This window comes from Mustelus asterias, chromosome 9, assembly GCF_964213995.1.
Source record: "Mustelus asterias chromosome 9, sMusAst1.hap1.1, whole genome shotgun sequence".
In the NCBI taxonomy this organism is placed as follows: Eukaryota; Metazoa; Chordata; class Chondrichthyes; order Carcharhiniformes; family Triakidae; genus Mustelus; species Mustelus asterias.
In genome coordinates, this window is record NC_135809.1 from 89,113,236 (window position 1) to 89,134,793 (window position 21,558).

A 21,558-nucleotide genomic window follows, 5' to 3' on the forward strand; every position below is an offset into this window, starting at 1 on the left:
CGTGCATTAACATCTAATCAATGATTGTAACTGTTAGAATTCTACAAATGTCAGGGACCAAATAGATTTCTCCATTTCAGTGCCCACACATCCTGGTGTTAAACAAAAAGACGTTTCTTTCCAAATAGTTGCTGTAGCCTGACTGCACTGAGCTCACTCAGCTGAGCACAAATTGTTCAACAGGATCCAAAACATCAGAGTCTCCACCGGACGACAAAAATGTGCATATATATAACAACTAGAACATAGTGAAACATCTCACCGTGCTTCACAGGAACATTATCAGACAAGATTTGACATTGAGTCACAGAAGGAGATATTATTACAAAAACACGGTCAAAGAGACTGGTTTTAAAGAGCGTCTTATCAGAGGTAAGAAGTGGGAGAGAGTTGGGGGCGAATTCGAGAGCTGAAAATCTCAATAGCTGAAGGTAAGGCTGCCAATGGTGGAGTGATTAAAACCGGGTTTGTGCGAGTGGCCAGAGTTGAAAGAGCGCCAACAGCTTGGACAGTTAAAGTATGTTACGTCGTTCAGGAAGGACAAGGCCAGGGAAGGATTAAAAACAAGGGCAAGAATTGTAAAATCAAGGCTTGAATCAAGGAGTGTGAAACTGAATGAGACTTGATACAAGTGAGTTTTGGATGAGTTTATAAAAACTGCAAGATGGGAAACCCAGTCAGGAAAGGCAATAACCAAAGCCAAATGACTTTTTTTTTGGAACAATATGGGTTGAATTCCTAATCACCCAAAATCTGGAGCAACTTCAGCAGCACGCAACGATTCTTCGAATGTCAGGCTCACCCTGGGAACTTTCAGGTACTAGGTGTATGATCCTCCTCCTAAGCTCCCTAAACTGGTAGGTGTAGTACTGTTCTTCAAGCACTCAAGAATTCCTTAAACAAGAGCTATAGAACTGATTTGCTGCTGGCTTACTAACTGCAGGTCTGCAGAATTTTGTTTTCTTTTGCAGCATTTTGTGGTGTCAGATTTCAAAATTCAATGCCCTGCTCTCATGGGCAGTTCAGAAAGAGAGGGTCTTTAAATTTGGATTTTGAACCTAATGTCTTTGAATGACACTAACCTTGTTAAATTAATGACAATTTCTCTTTTATTCATTAATGGGATGTGGACATCGCTGTAAAGACCAGCACTCCTAATTGCCTTTGAGAAGTCCACATGGAATAGGTAGGTAAACCCACAGTGCAAATGGGGAGGGAATTTGAAGATTTTGATGCAGTGACAATGATGTAACTGTGATATATTTCCAAGTCAAGATGGTTTAAAAGTTGGAGGGAAGCTTGCAGGTGGTGATCATTCCCTCGCACCAGCTGTTCTTGTCCTTCTCTGTAGTTGAGGATACAAATTGGAGAAGCCTTGGTGAATTGCTGCAGTGCATTTTGCAGATGGTACACTGTGGTAGAGGGACTGAATGTTTGAGGTGGTGGATGAGACCAAATCCAAATAACAGGCTCTATTTTTACATTTAAAAATCTGGCAGATACTGAGTGAGAGTATATGCGAAGGAGTAAGGTGAGGGAGAGGGTTTAGCGTCTGTAATCACTGTACAATTCCACTATTTGAGTATAAAAAATCAGAAAAAAATAGCTACCCCACCAAACCTGCTGCCAAGTATTACAGCTGGAAACCACTGACAAGAATCCAGACAAATTAAAAGGACATATATTAGAGCTATAGGCAAATTTTACAGGGATAAATAATATCCTAATAGATATTGAAACAGGCAATATAAAATGGATACCCTTAATCTTTTGCAACCCTCACTGAATCACAAAACTAAATATGGAAACATCTATCTGCAGCAGTGCAGTAGGAAAGGGATTGTTGAATCAGAAGTGTCATTAACAGATCAGCATGATCTTATTGAATGAAAACCCACACCCCTGTGAATTGAGGTGAGACCTTGGGCTGAATTTAATGGCAGCACTGGTGACCCCAATGGCAGGCCGCAAATTGCCGGAAGTCCCAAAGCAATTCTATTCAGTTAACGGCTTGGCATCAGGCCTCCCATCCTTTTGAAGGGCAAAGATTCATGCTGTAAGAGCTGCCAACCAATCAATAAGCCAATGGCTCTTCAGTCCCTGCATTGCTCGCAGAAGTGGTGGCCACTGCTGGGACTGCACCTTGTCCAAATCACCAATGATGGAGGAGGCCCCAGAAGATAAGTAAATGGGTCAGGTTTGCCGGTGCAGGCCAGAAAGGTCCCAGTGAGATAGATGGAGGGTCATCAATCAGGGTTTGCTGTCAGAGGGATCATTCATGAACCACAGGGTACCCATTTAGGAGGACCTCTCCATCTCACCCTACCTTATCAAGGAGGTTGTCAATTTTCACCTGATGGCAAGCCCATATGGTGTGGGCCACCTGCAATGCTGATAGAAATCCAGAAGTAGGGGGATTGGGCATTTAATAAGGTCTCAAATGGCCTGTGGATGGGAAGGCTACCTTCAACCTTCCACAGTCCTGATTGAATGGGAAAGAGTCAGGAAGACACCTACTGTCTGCTGCTCTCCCTCTTGATTTTACTGCACCCCCCACCCTCCCCCCACCTCCAATCTAGTTTGCAGAGATCACCCCTGCTGTACAGTGTTATCCGGTATAGTGTGCTGTGGTTCAGCAACATGACTTTTCACAACCTGTAAACGACCAGGTCACTTTTGACACAGACAAAGCCAACTTCTGAAGTTGGCTGCTACTCTTTGTGCATGAGTATCCATCTATAAATCTAATCGGAGGTTCATGTGAAGGAGATTCACTCTGTCATGTAATGCAATCAGTTATGGGAGGATTGAGCAGGCAAGACAGTCTATTGCATGCCTTTGAATAGCTTTATTTACATATCTTTCAAGAAATGAATATAGGAGCATTTCTTGAGGATGAAGTAACCATCTAATCATTCACAATTACAGTGTTTTGCCTCCTCCATCTGTTGTTGCCAGGTGAGAACTTTCAAAACTAATAGATCAAAAGCTCCAATCCTTGTATCCATTAACTCTTTTAAATTCAGAAATCCAACTGTGAAATGCAGGAAGTGATTTTGAGCCCACACCCTCGGCCTGTGGGAATGTTGGCAGGTGCTAAAAATCGGAGAGTGTGACTCGTGCCGGCGAATTTCCAAGTTCCAATTTAACCGGTTTGGCATTAATATATATCAGGAAAAGGAGGGGCCCTAACATCGGCACGGTAGCACAGTGCTGCCTCACAGCGCCAGGGACCCAGGTTCGATTCCCAGCTTGGGTCACTGTCTGCGTGGAGTCCACACATTCTCTCCGTATCTGCATGGGTTTCCTCCGGGTGCTCCAGTTTCCTCCCACAATCCAAAAGGCGCGCTGGTTAGGTGCATTGGCCATGCTAAATTCTCCCTCAGTGTACCCGAACAGGCATCAGAGTGGGCGACTCGGGGATTTTCACAGTAACTTCATTGCAGTGTTAATGCAAGCCTACTTGTGACACTAATAAAAAAACTTTAAACTTTAAACATCGTCTCCCGGGGAGCTTCACTATAAACCTTCCTCTGGGTCCAAAAAACAACTTTTTGCAACTCTGTTTCCTGTCATTCAACCAGTTTTGTATCTATTCTGCTGTTGTCCCTAAGAAAAGCTGTAACTTTTCTGATAAATTTGTTGTGCAGCACTTTATCAAATGCATTTTGGAGGTCCATGTGCACCATATCAACACAATTACCCTCATCAACCGTCTCTGTTGCCTCATCAAATAATTCAAGCAGGTTAGTTAATCATGATTTGTCCTTAACAAATCCATGTTATCGTTCCTCAATTAACCCACATTGCCCAGTAACTATTAGTTTTGTCCTGAACTATTGGCCGGAATTCTCCCACCCTGCCCGCCACTGCAATTGTAGCGGGCGGGTTGCGGACAATGTGAAGGCCCATTGACAGTCGGGTGGGAATTTCCGGCTTTTAGACCAGCGTGACCGGAGAATTCCACCCATTGTTTCTCGAAGTATCCGCACCACCAAAGTTAAACTGCATGATCTGTAGCTGTCGGGCTTATCTTTGCACCCCTTTTCGAACAAGGGTGCAATATTTGCAATTCTCCAGTTCTCTGACATCACCACTCACTGAAAACCTCCGACCTTATCAGCGGCTGGTATTTTCCTGTACACTGCAGTGAATGGAGTTTTGGCTGGCATGCCAAATTCTCCATTCTCACTTGCAGCAGGGCGGGCACAGAGGAGATTGGAGAATCCCACCCACTGAGTCCAAGGAAAACTGGAAAATTATAGCCTGTGCCTCCCCAATTTTCAATCTCATTTCCTGCAGTTTCCTTGCATGCATCACATCTGATCCTGGTGCCATTTTAACTTTAAGTACAGATAGCCTATCCAGTACCACATACTTATCAATTTTTAAGAACCCTTCAAGTGTCTGAATTACCTGCCTTTTCGCCACGACTGGGCAGCATTTTCTTCATTGGTAAAGACAGATGCAAAGTATTCATTTAATATGTCAGCCATGCCCATGCCTCCATGTATAATCCCCTATTTAGTCCCTAATTGGCCCCACTCCTACTTTTATGCCCCCCACCCCCTCAGTTTTTATTATTTATATGCCTATAGCGGATTCCCTTTTATGTTAGCTGCCAGTACCTCCTCATACTCCCTCTCTCTCTTTGCTTCTCTTTTCAAGTCCCCTCTAAAATATCTATATTCAGCCTGGTTCTCAGTATTATTCTGGTATTGCTTAGCCTGAGAGAGGAGACAACTGGGAAAGGTTTTTTCCATAGGTATACAAATTTATTAAATGGCAAAGATAAATCCAGAATAGTATTTAAGTAAGCCCAGGATAAAGAGGCACAAGCTATAAACAGTAGAAAAACAATTTAGGACTGACGTCAGTAATAATCTTCTTACACAAAGAATGGTCTTTGGGTAGGATGGTGCTGTAAGATATTAGGTTAAAGCAAGATCTGATATGATGAGAAGCTGCAGATTTTTCTCAGATTGACCTGCATTGTCTATCTCCTGTCTGGATGTGACTATTGACCATTCACTAAGAGTATACACTATCAATGTACAGCTGTTCCCAACAATTTATTTAAATGATGTATATTGAGGGTTTTTGATTATAAAGAGAAACAGGTTATTTGTGGTACTGAAGTCTGGCTTCAGTCAAATCGAATATACAAACAAATCAATTTTCCTCAAGGCCCACTCTCCAGTAATTAGTTACCAATCTTCAACTCATGTTGATTAATGCCGTCTTCTGATAACTTCCTCTTGTCTCCATTTTAATTCTGTATCCATTAATTAGTGAATGGATTAGTGAATGGATTGTCCCAGCTTTAAGGAGCTTCGGGATAAAGGATTTATATTTACACAATACAATTGTGAGAGTGAGTGCTGGGCAGTGTGCCAACAGTACCATACAAGGTGGCATGATGCCAGACAAGACTCTGACACAGAAAGCAAAGGCAAGACCTTTTTGTTTTGGTGTTCACAGATGTAAATAGCACATCAGACTAGCTCATTTTAGACAGGACAAGAATGTGCTGGTCTTTCATGTGTCTTTTGCTATGGTTTCATAGTCAGAACTAACATAAAACAATTTTACCATTTCCAACTCACCTCTCAATGCAGCTTGTAAGTGTACAATTTTCTTACTTACCATGTTGTAATACAACCTTATGTTATGCCTAAAGTGACTCTAAAATTGAGCCACCAGTAAAGTCACCACTAGGTGTGGTGCAGAGTCACAGACCAGGAAAGTCCCTGATTCATCTTCGACATATGCAAAGCTGAAGCTGTTAGTTAAAATTGACCTCAACACCCAGAATATGGACGGGAAAATTCAGAAAGGTTTCTGTTTCTTGATCACCATCCATTGATTCTCACATGTTTGTTGAAAGGCTCCTGCTGGAACATATTTGGGGGGAATTTCCCTGTTCCGCCCACCACGGGAATCGTAGCGAGCGAGGGGTGGACCATGGAAAGGTCTGTTGACCTCAGGCGGGATTTTCCAGTTTCAAGGTGAGCAAGGCCAGAAAATCCTGCCCATATGTGTAGAAAGTAGCTGAGGACAAACTTGGGCTTTATTCTGACACACTTGTCCAAGCTGTACAATGAAGAATGGTCTTCTTGAATGAGAACCATAGGGCCAACACATTTACCACACGAGATTGCTACTTCCCCCACCTTCTGTGCCAAAAGTGATATGTTTGTACCATTGGACAGTGTCAATATCCAAATTGGAAAGCCACCACAATGGTACTTCTGGCTGGTCCCAAAGTTCACAAAGAACTTCCAATATCCTCTATATCCATCACATGCTTCTTTTGACATATAAATAATCCAGCTCTTTCTTGAATTTGCCAACATTATCCATCTCCACTGTTGTCCTCGGTAGTCCGCTCCACACCTGCTGAGTGTAATAGTGGAATCTAAATTAACTGTTCGCCTTCCCATCTGTGTTGTCTAGTTACAAAGTTTGTGGTTATCACAAAATACTTATTATTGTTCAGTATATTTATATCTATTTATTAATGCCTACTAAATGCCTACTAAAACTGATATGATGAGAATGGCCGTAAAGATGTAATGGCTGCAGACTGAAATTCCACAAAATGGGTGTAAGAAAAACCACTTTATCACAAGAAGGTGCAAATGACCAAGATTCAAACTCTCATTGTGTGTCAATGCTAATACCATTTGCGTGGACAATGGGAACACCAATACCATGGCCATATAACAGAAACCATGGTCACATGACAGAAACAAGCTGGTTGGGCGGCACAGTAGCACAGTGGTTAGCATGACCATCTCATAGCATAAGGGACTCGGGTTCAATTCTAGCCCCGGGTGACTGTGTGCAGTTTGCACGTTCTCCCCATGTCTGCGTGGGTTTCCTCTGGGGCTCCGGTTTCCTCCCACACTCCAAAGACATGCAGGTTAGGTGGATTGGCCATGCTAAATTGTCCCTTAGGGTTGGGGGATAACTAGGGTAAATACAGGGATAGGGCCTGGGTGGGATTGTTGTCAGTGCAGGTTTGATGGGCCGAATGGCCTCCTTCTGTACTGTAGGGATGATTCTATGATTCTTTTCCAGAATGTAATTAAGGATAACAGTGCATCAGTGACTCAGACACAGCACAGGACCTGGACCCAGAAATGATCCTAATTGAAAATCAAGCCCCAGTGGCGAGACTGGAAAGCCAATGGATGTTTGGTTGCCTCTCTGAATTTTCCATCCCACCCACAATGAGCCTAATGAAGATCACAGCCTATGATTCTAAGTGAAACTGAAAAGTATCAGGTTGACCAACCCAAAGATGAGTAAACAGGAAGGAGCAGTAGGTCCATGACTAATTACTAAAAGGAATCAGTGATAAATGAAATGATAAATACTGGCATTTATAAAGCATATTTCTATACCATCAAAATCTTCTTTGAATCAAACCTTGGAATGACTTGAACTGCCAGCTGGGACCTCACTTCAATCCTTCAGCTAAGACACAGCACCTCCAACAATGCAGCACTTCTTTAATACTGTACTGAAGCATCCGCTCAAACTCCTGGCATGAGGCAAAAATATGCAACCAACTGAACCAGAAATAAAAAGGTCAGCAACTCAACCCAAATTAATCCTCAGTGGAGGCTGAGTAACCAGAAGAGACCAAGTATAACGGACCCCATACCTATTGCCGGGTTTCTGGATTTTGGTATGAGTGCTGAGTTGTGGGAGTAGACACTATCCTCAGTTAACTATCATTGCATCAGTTCAATCTGCCATCAATTTGTCATTCAGCAAAACCTGCAGGATTATGGTCTGAGTTCACTTGGCTCTCTTTCTGTTGGTATTTTGTTATTTGGCATTAAGATCTGTGTTACCCTTGGGGCATTCAACACTTTGAAAATACATGGCTTCTTTTGCCAGTTCCTGTTTCTTGTTGGAGCAAGGCCAGCTAGACCAAACTGCCTGGAGCTCAGCATCAACAGATGGACATATTTAAAGTTGGTGGTTGTAGATACTAGAACTCGAATTTTTTCCCCCTAATTACTTAAACAAGCACACTATACTTCTCCAGTAGCTCACTCAGTACATTCACTCACAATATGGCAGGGCATTACATCTGGCATTAAAGTATCCAGGTTTGATATCCACTTCATGCTACATTAGCTAGTTTAAATAAGGGCCTCTGAGGCTCTAGGCTCTGAGCTAGGAAGAAAAAGCAAGATTCCTTCCACTTCTAGCTTTCTGTCTAAGCCAACAAGACGTCCAACATCTTGGTTCAGGAAGAGCCAGCACTTTCAGGAGAGCAGCACAGTCTGTACTTCTTATCATTAACCAGATGAAGTAAATTATAGGTGTGTGTGTGTTTTGTGTGTGTATGTGTGTGTGTGTAAGACACCAATGAACATCATCACAGGCGGGATGGGAAAATCTGGAGAACTATTGATTTCTAATGGCTCTTCAAACTTCCCGTCCCACTGCAACAATGTCAGCGCCAGCAAATCCCACCCATAGTTGTGTAAAAAAAATGTAATTGACGAACCCGAGTTAGTTAATTACCAGTTGAGGGTTTGAGATTTGTCCCAACAATTTTATCTGTTCAGTTTACGTTTCTGAGATTCCTGTGATCTAAACCTCCACTATTACACATGACATGTGTGAAATATCTTAATTGTTATACTAAACCTTTATAAAACACTGGTTATCCCTCAGCTAGAGTATTGTGTTCAATTCTGGGGGCCACAATCTAGGAAGAATGTACAGATTTGGAGAAGGTGCAGGAGACTTTTAATGGAATGGTATCAGAAACAAGAGACTTCAGTTATGAGCACAGAGCAGTGAATCTGGGATTATTCTCCTTAGAATAGAAATGATTAAGAGATTTAACCAAGGTGTTTTAAACTATAATAAATAAAGAGGAAGTATTTGCAGTGTCAGAAATGCAAATAACCAGAGGTTACAGATTTAAATAAATTGGCAAAAGAACCAGTGGCAACATAAAGAAACGCTTCTTTCACACAGAGAGTTGGTATGATTTGGAATGCTTCAACAGGGGATGGTGGATTTAATGGTATCATTCAAAAGACAATTAGATACATAATTAATGGTAAAAATATGCACGGCTTTGGGGAAGGAGAACTGGAATGGGGTTCATTGGATAACTCAAACTAAGAGGCATGACCTCAAAAACAAATTGCATTCATATAGCACCTTTATCTTAGTGAAATGTTTCAAGGTGATTCAGGGGAGCGTTATCAAACAGAATTTGACACCAAGCTACATAAGGTGTTATTGGGGCAGATGAGCAAAGGCTTGGTCAAAAAGGTAGGTTTTATGGAGCATCTTAAAGGAGGAAAGAGAAAACTTTATTTATTAGTCAGAAGTAGGCTTATATTCACACTGCGATGAAGGTACTGTGAAAATCCCCTCGTCGCCACACTCCGGTGCCTGCTCAGATACACTGGGGAAGAATTTAGCACGGCCAATTCACCTAACCTGCACATCCTTGGACTGTGGGAGGAAACTGGAGCACCTGGAGGAAACCCAGGCAGACACAGGGAGAACATGCAAACTCCACACAGACAGTAACCCAAGCCGGAATCGAACCCAGGTCCCTGGTACTGTGAGGCATCAGTGCTAACCACTGTGCCACCGTGCCGCCCCAAGTTTAGGAAATTGCAAATCTTAAAGCCTTGCCAGCTGAAGGCATGGCAGCTAATGATGTTATGATGAAAACCGAGGATGTTCACAAGCCCAGAATTGAAGGGGTGTAGATATCTCAGAGGGTTGTAGAGCTGGAGAAAACTATAGAGAAAGGAGGCCATGGAGGGATTTGAAAACTAGGGTGACATTTTAAAATCAAGATGTTGTTTAAGTGGGAGCCAATGTAGGTCAGCGAACACATGGGGGATAGGTGAACATGAATTAGTGTGAGTTAGAACATGACAACAGAGTTTTGGATGGCCTCACATTTAGGGAGGGTGGACCATTTAAATAGTCATTTCCAGAGGTAACAAAGGCATGGATGAGGATATCAGCAGCTGATGAACTGAGTCAGGCAAAGGTGGAAATGGATGATATTAGATATTTACCCAATTTACTGGAATAGAATTTCTGGGAGTGGATTACTCCAAATTAAAAGCCATTTTACCTCTGATACATTATCCAAGTGATGAGTGGGTCTTTACACTGGGTAGCACTGTTGGTACTATATAGATTTCTTCCTTTCAAGTATCTGCCAGATCTTCCCCATTCCTCTTATGTGAGGTATGTGAGGCAGTCCCGTCACCAAAAAACACATGGCTAAGAGGCAGAAAAACGTGCCCATGAAATCTTGTCATGAAATGTTTGCCTAAGTCACTAATCAGACGTCTTTTTAAAATTCTTCAGTCTCTTTGGGGATCAAAACATTTGTACCAAACTGACTCTCATATAATTCCACATATTTAATGGCAAACTTCCAGACACAATGAACTTGCCACTGATCTCAATTATTACCTAGAAGGGACTGGATCCTAGAAGTGATTGGCCCATTAACTTAGCTGTTGAACATTGATTGTATTATGATGATGAAGATTCAGCTTTTAGATTATGAAAACTGCGGACTAACATAATTAATGATCTGATGCAATCAAATTTTTTTCCCAGATGTTAAGAACCAAGTCACGACTGCTTCACTTAAACCCAAAAGAGAACAAAATGTTATTTCTTTTGCCTGGGTCTGGTGGATGACTGAATAGATAAACATGCTCTCTGTATGCATGTTTAACTTTCTTTTTCTTTGTTAGCCCTATTTAAAAACAGAACCTCACAGTTTTATAGTTTTTACTGGGAGGAATGGAGAAGGGGAGAAGTGGATCCTACAAAGTCTAAGGGTGGGACTCCCCCCCTCCCCGTGGTGTGTTGCACAGTGGCGGGAGGTGGCATGCCACTTGCTGGTGATGGGATCTTATTGCCCACCATTATTGAATGGGGTTTCCTGTTGAACGCACCCCTTACCACTGGGAGACTCACAGCAGCGGTGCACTGTCGGCTGAACCATAAAATCCCATCGGTGTAAATGGCAACAAAGGTTTGGCGTAAGTTAGATTATTTAAGAGGGTTCCCTGTTTATCTTAACCTAGGTTATATTATTGATCTTTCCAAGCTAGGTTCGTACTCCATTGCCTCCTGTTTGAACCAACCCCTGCAATTGGACATTCAGGATTTGCAAATTCTGAACGATGCTGGAAAATCTCAGCAGGTCAGGCAGCATCTATAAGGAGAGAAAGGAAAGTTCACATTTCGAATCATTTGGCTCTTCATCAGAACTAGTAGAATTAGAATCATAGAAACCCTACATTGCAGAGGGAGGCCATTCGGCCCATTGAGTCTGCACCGACAACAATCCGACCCAGGCCCTATCCCCATAACCCCATGTATTTTACCCTAGCTAGTCCCCCTGACACTAAGGGTCAATTTAGCATGGCCAATCCACCTAACCCGCTCATCTTTGGAGTGCAGAAGAAAACCGGAGCACCCGGAGGAAACCCACGCAGACACGGGGAGAACGTGCAAACTCCACACAGACAGTGACCCAAGCCGCGAATCGAATCCGGGTCCCTGGCGCTGTGACACAGCAGTGCTAACCGCTATGCCAGCGTGCCACCCCAATTAGTTTGTATTGAACACTTCATAACTGATCCTGAATGTTCAGATGTCTGAACATTTTGCTTGAGTGTTAATTAAATTGATCTCAGAAGCCTGTGTCCAGTAGGGTCCCACAGGAATCAGTGTTGGGACTCTAGCTGTTTGTGGTTTATATGAATGATTTAGACTTGTTTATTTATTATTGTAACAAGTAGGCCTATATTAACACTGCAGTGAAGTTACTGTGAAAATAGAAGGGTTGATCAGTAAGCTTGCAGATGATGCGAAAATTGGGGGATGGTAGATTGTGAGAAGGATAGCCTTAGATTACAAGAGGATATAGCTAGGCTGGTCAGATGGGCTGATCAGTGGCAAATGGAATTCAATCCGGATAAGTGTGCGGTGATGTATTTGGGCAAGACAAACAAGGCAAAGTAATACATTGCAGGACCTTGAGAAGCATTGAGGATCAGAGGAACCTTGGTGCGCATGTACGCCAGCCCCTTAAATTAGCAGGCCAGGTGGATAAAGTAGTCAAGAAGACATATGGTATACTTGCCTTTATTAGCCAATATCTAGAGTTTAAAAGCAGGGGGGTTATGCTGGAACTATATTAAATGTTGGTTAGGCCACAGTTAGAATATTATGTGCAGTTCTGGAATCCACATTATAGGATGGATGTTATAGCACTGGAAAGAATGCAGAGGAGATTTACTAGGATATTGCCCGGGCTGGAGAGTTTTAGTTATGAAGAGAGATTGGATAGGCTGTGGTTAGCAACGTGCCTTAATGACTATCGTCCGGTGGCTCTGACATCCATTATTATGAAGTGTTTCAAAAGGTTAGTCATGGCACGAATCAATTCCAGCCTCCCGGACTGTCTGGATCCACTACAATTTGCCTACCACCGCAACAGGTCCACAGCAGACGCCATCTCCCTGGCCCTGCACTCAATCCTGAACACCTAGATAACAAAGACATCTATGTCAGACTCCTACTTATTGACTACAGTTCAGCCTTCAACACCATTATTCGTACGAAACTCATCTCCAATCTCCATGGCTTGGGCCTCAGCTCCTCCCTCTGTAACTGAATCCTGAGCTTCCTAACCCACAGACCACAATCAGTAAGGATAGGCAACAACACCTCCACCATGATCATCCTCAACACTGGAACCCCACAGGGCAGTGTTCTCAGCCCCCTACTATATTCCTTATGCACCTATGACTGTGTGGTCAAATTCCCCTCCAACTCGATTTTCAAGTTTGCTGACGACACCACTATAGTGGGTCGGATCTCAAACAATGATGAGACAGAGTACAGGAATGAGATAGAGAATCTGGTGAACTGGTGTGACGACAATAATCTCTCCCTCAATGTCAACAAAATGAAGGAGATTGTCATTGACTTCAGGAAGCGTAGAGGAGAACATGTCCCTGTCTATATCAACGGGGTGAAGTAGAAATGGTCGAGAGCTTCAGGTTTTTAGGTGTCCAGATCACCAACAACCTGTCCTGGTCCCCCCATGCTGACACTATAGTTACGAAAGCCCACCAATGCCTCCACTTTCTCAGAAGGCTAAGAAAATTTGGCATTTCAGCTACGACTCTCACCAACCTTTACAGATGCACCATAGAAAGCATTCTTTCTGGTTGTATCGCAGCTTGGTATGGTTCCTGCTCTGCCAAGACTGCAAGAAACTACAAACGGTCGTGGATGTAGCCCAATCCATCACGCAAACCAGTCTCCCATCCATTGACTCTGTCTACACTTCCCGCTGCCTTGGCAAAGCAGCCAGCATAATTAAGGACCCCACGCACCCCGGACATTCTCTCTTCCACCTTCTTCCATCAAGAAAAAGATACAAAAGTCTGAAGTCATGTACCAACCGACTCAAGAACAGCTTCTCCCCTGCTGCCATCAGACCTTTGAATGGACCTACCTTGCATTAAGTTGATCTTTCTCTACACCTTAGCTATGACTGTAACACTAAATTTTGCGCTCTGTCATTCCCTTCTCTATGAACGGTATGCTTTGTCTGTATAACGCGCAAGAAACAATACTTTTCACTGTATGCTAATACATGTGACAATTTTGAATTAAAGTTAAAATCAAATCAAATTTAAAAAGTTGTTTCTTTAGAGCAGAGGAGACTGAGGGAGGACATGTTTAAGATTTATAAAATTATGAGGGGCAGAGACAGAGTAGACAGGAAGAAACAGTTCCCTTTGGTGGAGGGATCAATGACAAGGGGACATAGATTTAAGGTAAAGAGGTTTGGATGCGAGGAAAAACCTTTTCACCCAGAGGGTGATGTGAGTCTGGAACTCACTGCCTGAAAGAGTGATGGAGGCAAAGACTCCCGCAACATTTAAAAAGTGTTTAGATGTGCACTTGCAATGCCAAGGCATACAAAGCTGAGGACCAATTACTGGAAAATTGGATTGTTTTTGACTAGCATAGACGCAATGGGCTGAACGGCCTTTTCTGTGCTGTAGACCTCTGTGACTGTATGCAGCAAATTTGGATTACATATAGCAGTGTGATTTTATATTAGTTAATCATATGCAATATGTTGTTGAGAAATTGAGGAGATGAGCTCACAGCCTGCTGTTGAATTAGACTTAGTGATTGGATAGAAAATGTTGCCAATGCGCTGTCTCACCCTATGTGGGGAATGTATAGCTGCCATGTTCAGTCATTCTGTGTGCATGCTTATAGGACACAATGTTGATTTTGTTTGTTTTTAGCATTATGTGAGTTATGAAGTAGCTCTCCCAGTGAGTAAAGAAAGGAGCTGGGGGTAAACAAACTCATACAAATTAGAAGGTGCCGAGTTTTGTTGTTGATTTAGTGAAACAGTAAGAAGTCTCACAACACCAGGTTAAAGTCCAACAGGTTTATTTAGAATCACAAGCTTTTGGAGCGCTGCTCCTTCATCTTCACATCCTGCATCTTCACATCATGAATCAGTGAAATACAGAGTTCTGTCAGGTTGCTACAATTGATCTTGACATTTCAGATTAGAGGGAGGAAGATCAGTGTGATAAGCCCTATGAGATCCATGAGGGATCACTGATTGATCTCCCAGGGGGTTCGTTGAGTATGAGTTCCCCTGGTAACAGGCAACGGCTAGCCCAGCTGGAACTCATTACCTAAACCTTTTATAAGGAAGACCCAAGACTGCGTCTGCTGAACGACCTGTCCGAGGTAGGAACTAGTATGTATAAGACCACGGCAGTGGTTTCACTTTGCATTCTGTAAATAAACTATCTTCCTTTCCAGTCAAGCTTCCTGAATTATTAGTCAGTCAGAATTTCAACTCCAGGTGACTTCCCAGTGTCTCCTGCTGGAAAATGTGGACAGATGAAATTAAGTCATATGGTGGAAAGATAGATAATTGGGATTGTAATCAAGCAAAAACGTGTGATATTTACAGTAAAGGTGTTTATAAGTACACCCTATAGCCTAGAGAATTTCACTTGCCAACTAGCCGGAGATCAGCTTCCTGACAGTTTGGGTGCCTGAGTCATTAGTACACTGAGCTCAACTTGTTGTGTGAAAAAGGGTTTGGATCTCTCTTGGTGTTCTCCACAGGCTGTACACTGTAGGAAAATGTCAAGAGGAGCCCAGCATTTCACACATTGGGAAAGGAGAAAATTAAAGTGGTTAATTAAAGAAGCAAAAAATTAAAGACCCTGGTGAGACCTCATGTTGATTGATGTCTACTTGTTCTTTTAGCTGGGGATAGGGAGAGAAATAGGACAGACAACATTTCTCCAAGCATAAAGGAATGCTTCCTCAATAAAAGAAAGAACTTTGGCAAGCTTAATAATCAAGAACATACAATGCATCGAGTCCAGAAATGACGCGATGTCTGATCTGTTTCAGCCTATTGTCCATAGGAACATATAGGAGCAGGATTAGATCCTTCAGCCCTTCAAGTCTGCACCTCACTCCCTCCCACTGCATTTAATAAGATTATGGTTGTTTTGATTGTGTTCTCCACTCCTCATTCTTATCTGCCTCCCATAACCCTTGACTTCCTTGTCTATCAAAAATCTATCTAACTCAGCCAAAAATAAATTTGACCCAGTCTCCACTGCTCTCCGGGAAAAAGAATTCCACATACTAACGATACCCTGAGAGAGAATATATTCTCTCCATCTCTATAAGGAAGATTCTTATTTTTAAAACTGTGTCCCCTAGTTCCATTCTCTCCCACAAAATATCCAACCTATCCTGTCCCCTCAGTTGTTTCAATAAGATCACCTCTTATTATTCTAAACTCCAATGGGTGTAGGCCCAACCTGTTCAACCTTTCCTCAAGCCCTTCATCCCAAGAATGAATCAAATGAACCTTCTCTGAACTGCTTCTAACACAATTACATCCTTTTGCAAGTAAGGAGACCAAAACTGTACACAGTATTCCAGATGTGGTCTCAACAAGGCCCTGTACAACTGCAGTAAAACTTCCCTACTTTTATATTCCATTTCTCTTGCAATAAAAACCAAAATTTCTATTTTCCTTCCTAATCCTTTGCCAAATCTGCATATCACCCAAATCCTTCTGTACCCCCGGGTTCTGCAATCTTTCTCCATTTGTGTATTCTATTAAGCTTCTATTTCAGTTCCTAACAATCTGAGGCATTTACTATTTCCATTAGATTTGCCCACCTCACAATATTATGAAAGCTACGATTGCTACTTTATTTACAGCTCATAAGAACAAAGTTGACACAAAATACTCTAGGTTGCAAATTGTGCCTTTGGAAAGCAAGAAAAAGCTTAATAAGCCTTTCATTCAGGTGGATAAATGAATTGGATAGAACCCATGGGAAGGCATATAATGAAAAGGATGAGTTTTGATTCTGGATTTAAATTTTTTATTTTGTTTTGAGTCTAGACTAAAATATAAATCATGCAGTGCATCTTAAAGTCCCTATAATATTATTCAACAAAGAGTAAGATGTTTTAGACTCAGTACAGCTCATTACTGAGAGTTTCAGATCTACCCATATGGGAAGACAACATTTCAATATTTGTCACAGTTGGAGACAGAGGGATAGATTTTCATGGAGTCAGGGAGATTCCAAGGCTCCTCAGAAATGGCAGCTGGGATCCAATTAAGGGATTCACAACCCCATTCCCAGAGTTTCCAATTTTCACCAGAGCTTTTTGAGGGTGTAGGCTGGTTTGGGTCATGAACCTACAGCCTTCACTCCCAACCTGGCTGGCTCCATTTCAGGAGGTATGTCTTTGTCTTTCACAATTTTCATGGAGTTGGGCCAGTCATGTTTCATGGCATCTGAGAGATGTTGTGAAACATAGTCCACCTTTTAAAACGCAAATTCAAAAGTTCCTCCTCATGCCGCCATGCCAAGGTGTTCCCCTCATGCACCCATCATGGCCTCTCATGCTCCATGTTAAGGGATGTCCCGCACCCAGCCCCCATGGTCCTTCATGCCCCCTTTGCCAATCTATGCTTCATTCACCCAATATACCCTGTAGGTGGTGCAGGATAAGGGTGCAGGTAGTGAGCCAATCCCTGCATTCTTGATCTGGCTGACTCCATTGAGCAGTTAGGTATCTCCTAGCACCTCATGTCCCCCCACCCAATTTTCAGGGAGTTGACCAGCTTCTCCTTGACTTGTGGTTTATGGGTCCTCAGAGGTGTCATGGATTTGGGAGTCTTTTGAATGGTAAGGTTAAAAGATTTTATGCATGGCCCCGCAATGCGAGCTTGTGCCCCCCACCACCCCCATGGCATCTCATCACTCCACCCATTCCAAGACTGTTCATGCCCTTCATGCCAACTTACATATCCGCCCACCAACACCACCCAAGGCCGCCCAAACTCTCCCCTCAAATTCATGACACTTCCATGCCCATTCACCTAGTATTTACTCCATAGAGAACCAAAGAACCCTAGAGTGACAATGGCATAGGTGGAACTGTTTAAAAACACCCATTCATAATTTTGTTTGAAACAAAGTTGCTGTTGCTACAACCCTATAAAAATATAAATTACCAGACCTTAAAAGTATCAGTAGCAGAAACTATAAGCACTTGGTACCTCTTTATCTTGTACAAATAGACATGAGCTATTGACAAAAGTTATCACAGAAAAATGACTTATTATGACATCATAAATCTGTAAACCAAACAAAGATTTCACTTCTCTGCACCTGTGTCAATGCAGTTAATCCTCTTATGGGAGTCTGGGCTCTCAGACAAGTGCCATTACGTATGTCTAGGTGAGAGCCCAGACTGTCATAAAAGGATGATGTGGGTGAATTTGTTTGCAAATGTACAGAGAAATATGGACTTTATTTGACTGACATCTTTATTAGATTACTAACTTATTTTTCTGTGATCTATTTTGCCAATTTGATTCTGTATTTAAACGTTTGTTGCTATAAAATTAATTGTTTCAGTGCATGGAGTACACTGGAAGAACTATGGGTGAGAGGGAGAGAAAGAGAGACATAGGGCAGGATTTTCCAGCTGTGCTCGCTCCAAAACCAGAAAATCCTGCCCAAGGTCAATGGACCTTTGCATGTTCCACCCCCACCCGCTATTGTTTGCATATTCCCCAGGGTCCCTTAATGTCAGGAATGAGGAAATGGGGTGCCCACTGAGAGTCTTTCTCCACCCTTTCTGGCAACCCTCCTGCATGGTCTTGAAACCCCAGGCCCAACCTGTCCCACTCGCTGCCATTCAATATAGATGTCGGACTTTGATTAGCCAGTAGCTCGTGGCGGTTGGTACTTGCAGCCCCAGGGTGCCTGATCCCAAGGAAGGCTTGCCTGAGTGGCAGATAGCGAGCCCTCACTAAAAGAGGCAATGCAAGGCGCTATCACTGACTCTCCAGTTGGCAAGACTGATGAGACCCCCCCTTGCCTCCAGTAAATATCGGTCCCTGTGTCTGAGAAAGCAAATGACAACCTGTGACATAGGAAACGAAAAAAGATCTGCTCCATAATAAATGAAAAATGAATTCATTGCAAAATCATTAATGAACGGTTCTATCTGAAAGCAAAGACATGAAAAACAAGATTTTGACCGGCTCATGACAAAAAAACAGAATCAAAATGGAGGGCCGGGTTCATGGTCTGAAATTGTAAAACTCAATGTTGAGTCCAGAAAGCTGTGTCAGAAGATGTGGGGCTGTTCCTTGAGCTTCACTGGAACACGGGACAAGGTGGTGAATTAAAATGACAAGCAACCCAAAGTTCAGGTCCATGCTTGTGGACTGACCAGCGGTGTTCTGCAAAGCAGTCCCCAGTCTACGTTTGGTCTCCCCGTTGTTGAGGAAACACAGCTCCCCAACCCGCCAGGGTAGATCTACTGGTATTTGTGTGCAGCGATTTACATATTTATTAATGTAACACAAGCAGATATATCTTTTGTGAGGGTTATAATATGCTTAAATTCAAATAGATGAAGATGTGTGCCTTTAAACATGAACACAAAAGACATGGACTATCCATTCCTAATCCGTGAAACTGAAATCCTGGCCAGATTTTGCCACGTGCCTTGATTCCTCCCAGTTCTGGCCGTCCGGTGGTATTTCCTGCCACAGGCTCGCAGACAGCTGTATAGCTTTGAGATGCTAATGTTTGGAGCCAGCTTGTGTTCTGACTCTCCTCCGATGAAGCTGTCTTCGTAGGGTTGCCTTTTCGTTGTTTTTAATCCCCTTCCATTCGTGCTCGAGAGACAGACAGACAGACGGAGAGGAGGTGACAGTGCCGTGCGAGCAATGAAAACTGAAGCTAGAAGCAGAGGCTGAAAGAAACCTCAGGAAAGGTGGTTCTCCCTCTTCCAGCCTCCCTGTCTTCTCTCTGGGAACGGGGAGGAGAGACATTCTCCCAGTGAAAGACCCCCAGCAGCAGCAGCTGAAGCGAGCTTCCGTCCATCAGTTGTCCTTTCTGTCCTGTGGACCAGCAACATGCTTTTAGATCCGTGTCTGAAATGTGTGTTTGGGAACTTTTCAGTGTCGGGGAGTCAGCTTGAGAGAACTGGGATTTAAAGCGGAGTTGTGCAGCCAGTTGATCAGTGAAATGCCATCCATGTTGCAGGAGGTAAGCTTTATCTGGTCACCTAGTTAAATGTATTTTTTTTAAAAACCTTTCTCGTCCTGGAGATCCCTGATCTATGAACCGATTGGTTATTAACCCTCAGCATCTTTCACGAAGTTTTTGCCAGAACGAACAATCTAAAGGGATATTCCTTCGTTCGTGTTTAATAAAAATGTCCTGGATCAGAGTAATGCGATTTTTTGATGAGTTATCCCCTCCCTCTCTCTCTCACACACACACACACACGTTGCTCATTTAGGTGTGGGGGAAGGTGAGTTGTGCTGAAGAATTGATTAGAACGGGATTTTTTTCGTGTATTTTCACACTTTTTCCCCCCCTTTGTGGAATATTGGAGGGAGGATTCCTGAGCTGATTACCAGCCCGTCGAACCGCTTTATCGACCCTCCCATTGTGGTCAACAAGCTGGCTTTGGACTTGAACCCGGAGCATCTAATCTAGAGGTAGGGACGCTCCCACTGTGCACAAGACCTCCATTAGAACAGTGGACTGAGAGTAAAGAACCCCACACTGCTCCAGAATAGACGGAGAGATTGCATACAGTGTGCAGACAGAGAGAGCAATCACAAACAGTGATTCATTCACTACCAGCTTATGTTTCTAGCCCTCCTCCATTTATCTTGTGTTCAGCTAATGTTCCTGCCCACTCACTGTAAGCCTCCTAATACTAATGAGCAGTCACTGGGGGCACAGTCTCTGTCACAGTTAGATTCACACGCCAGGAGTAATGTTTTGGCAAGAATTGACTTTTGCTGAGTAGATCTAGCGTTTGTAAATCATAGAAACCCTACAGTGCAGAAGGAGGCCATTTGGCCCATCGAGTCTGCACCAACAGCAATCACACCCAGGCCCTATCCCTGTAACCCCACTGTATTTACTCCGCTAATCCCTCTAACCTACACATCCTGGGACACTAGGGGGCAATTTAACATGGCCAGTCAACCTAACCCGCACATCTTTGGGCTGTGGGAGGAGGAAACTGGACCACCCGGAGGAAACCCACACAGACAGGGGAGAATGTGCAAACTCCACACGTTGACCCAAGCTGGGAATTGAACCCAGGTTTCTGGCGTTGTGAGGCAGGAATGCTAACCACTGTGCCCCGTGTCACCCTAAAGAAGCAGGATTGTTGGCATTTGTCCAACATGCTGAGTTCAGAGCGGATCTTTCCGGTTTTCCAAGTGGGGGGTGCTTGATGTTGGTGCACTGTCAGTTATAACATGGTTTAGTCTCCCATGTTTCCCCCTCTGGACTTCACAGTCTCAACCTGGGGTTAGGGGCACCAAAGATTCCTTCATTGAGAAGGGGCAATACTATTGAGGAGGAGAAGCTGGGCTGTTCTTTTGCAACTGTAGTAACAAGTCATGGATCGCATTGCAAAACAACCACAACCACAGTCCAATTGATTTGCAAGGAGAGTATTTGGGTTTTGTTCTTATTAATGTTTCTATTAAAGACACGGGTGAAATACATTTTGATCAGGAAGGCAAAATTAGCAATAGTGAATAGGTAGTGCAAAATGGCCAGTACTATAACATTTGGGATAGTGCAAAATGGGCGGTAGTGAATCAGCAGTGCAGTTTACGCTCTTACAGATATTTGAATATGAGACAACAAGCTGTCAGTTTGTTATGGCTCATTTTGCCTTGCTCTCTGAGATAAATTTCAATCTCACTAAGGCACAATAAAGTGCAAGTCATAGAAATCATAGAAAATTTACAACACTGAAAGAGGCCTTCAGTGAGAGCTATCCAGCTTAATCCTGCATGATGACTACCACAGAAGCATTCTTCCACTGATTCTCTTTCCATTTGCCCAACTCTATTCCCTGAAACTAAATCCA

At 43.0% G+C, this 21,558-nt stretch overlaps 1 protein-coding gene across 4 annotated transcripts in view; it reads left to right on the forward strand.

The window, feature by feature from the left end:
• The first annotated feature begins 336 nt into the window (after positions 1-336).
• LOC144498799 (oxysterol-binding protein-related protein 5-like) overlaps positions 337-21,558 on the forward strand; it is a 157,911-nt gene continuing 136,689 nt past the window's right edge. For 3 of the 4 annotated variants that reach the window (XM_078220487.1, XM_078220485.1, XM_078220486.1), the window contains exon 1: positions 19,197-19,700. Coding sequence is in view for 2 of the 4 variants with exons in the window: in XM_078220485.1 (XP_078076611.1) it covers positions 19,680-19,700 (21 nt within the window). In the remaining 2 variants the exon portion in view is untranslated. Of the gene's footprint in view, positions 373-19,196; positions 19,701-21,558 lie in introns of those variants that run through there. The other variant, XM_078220488.1, reaches the window with a different exon arrangement.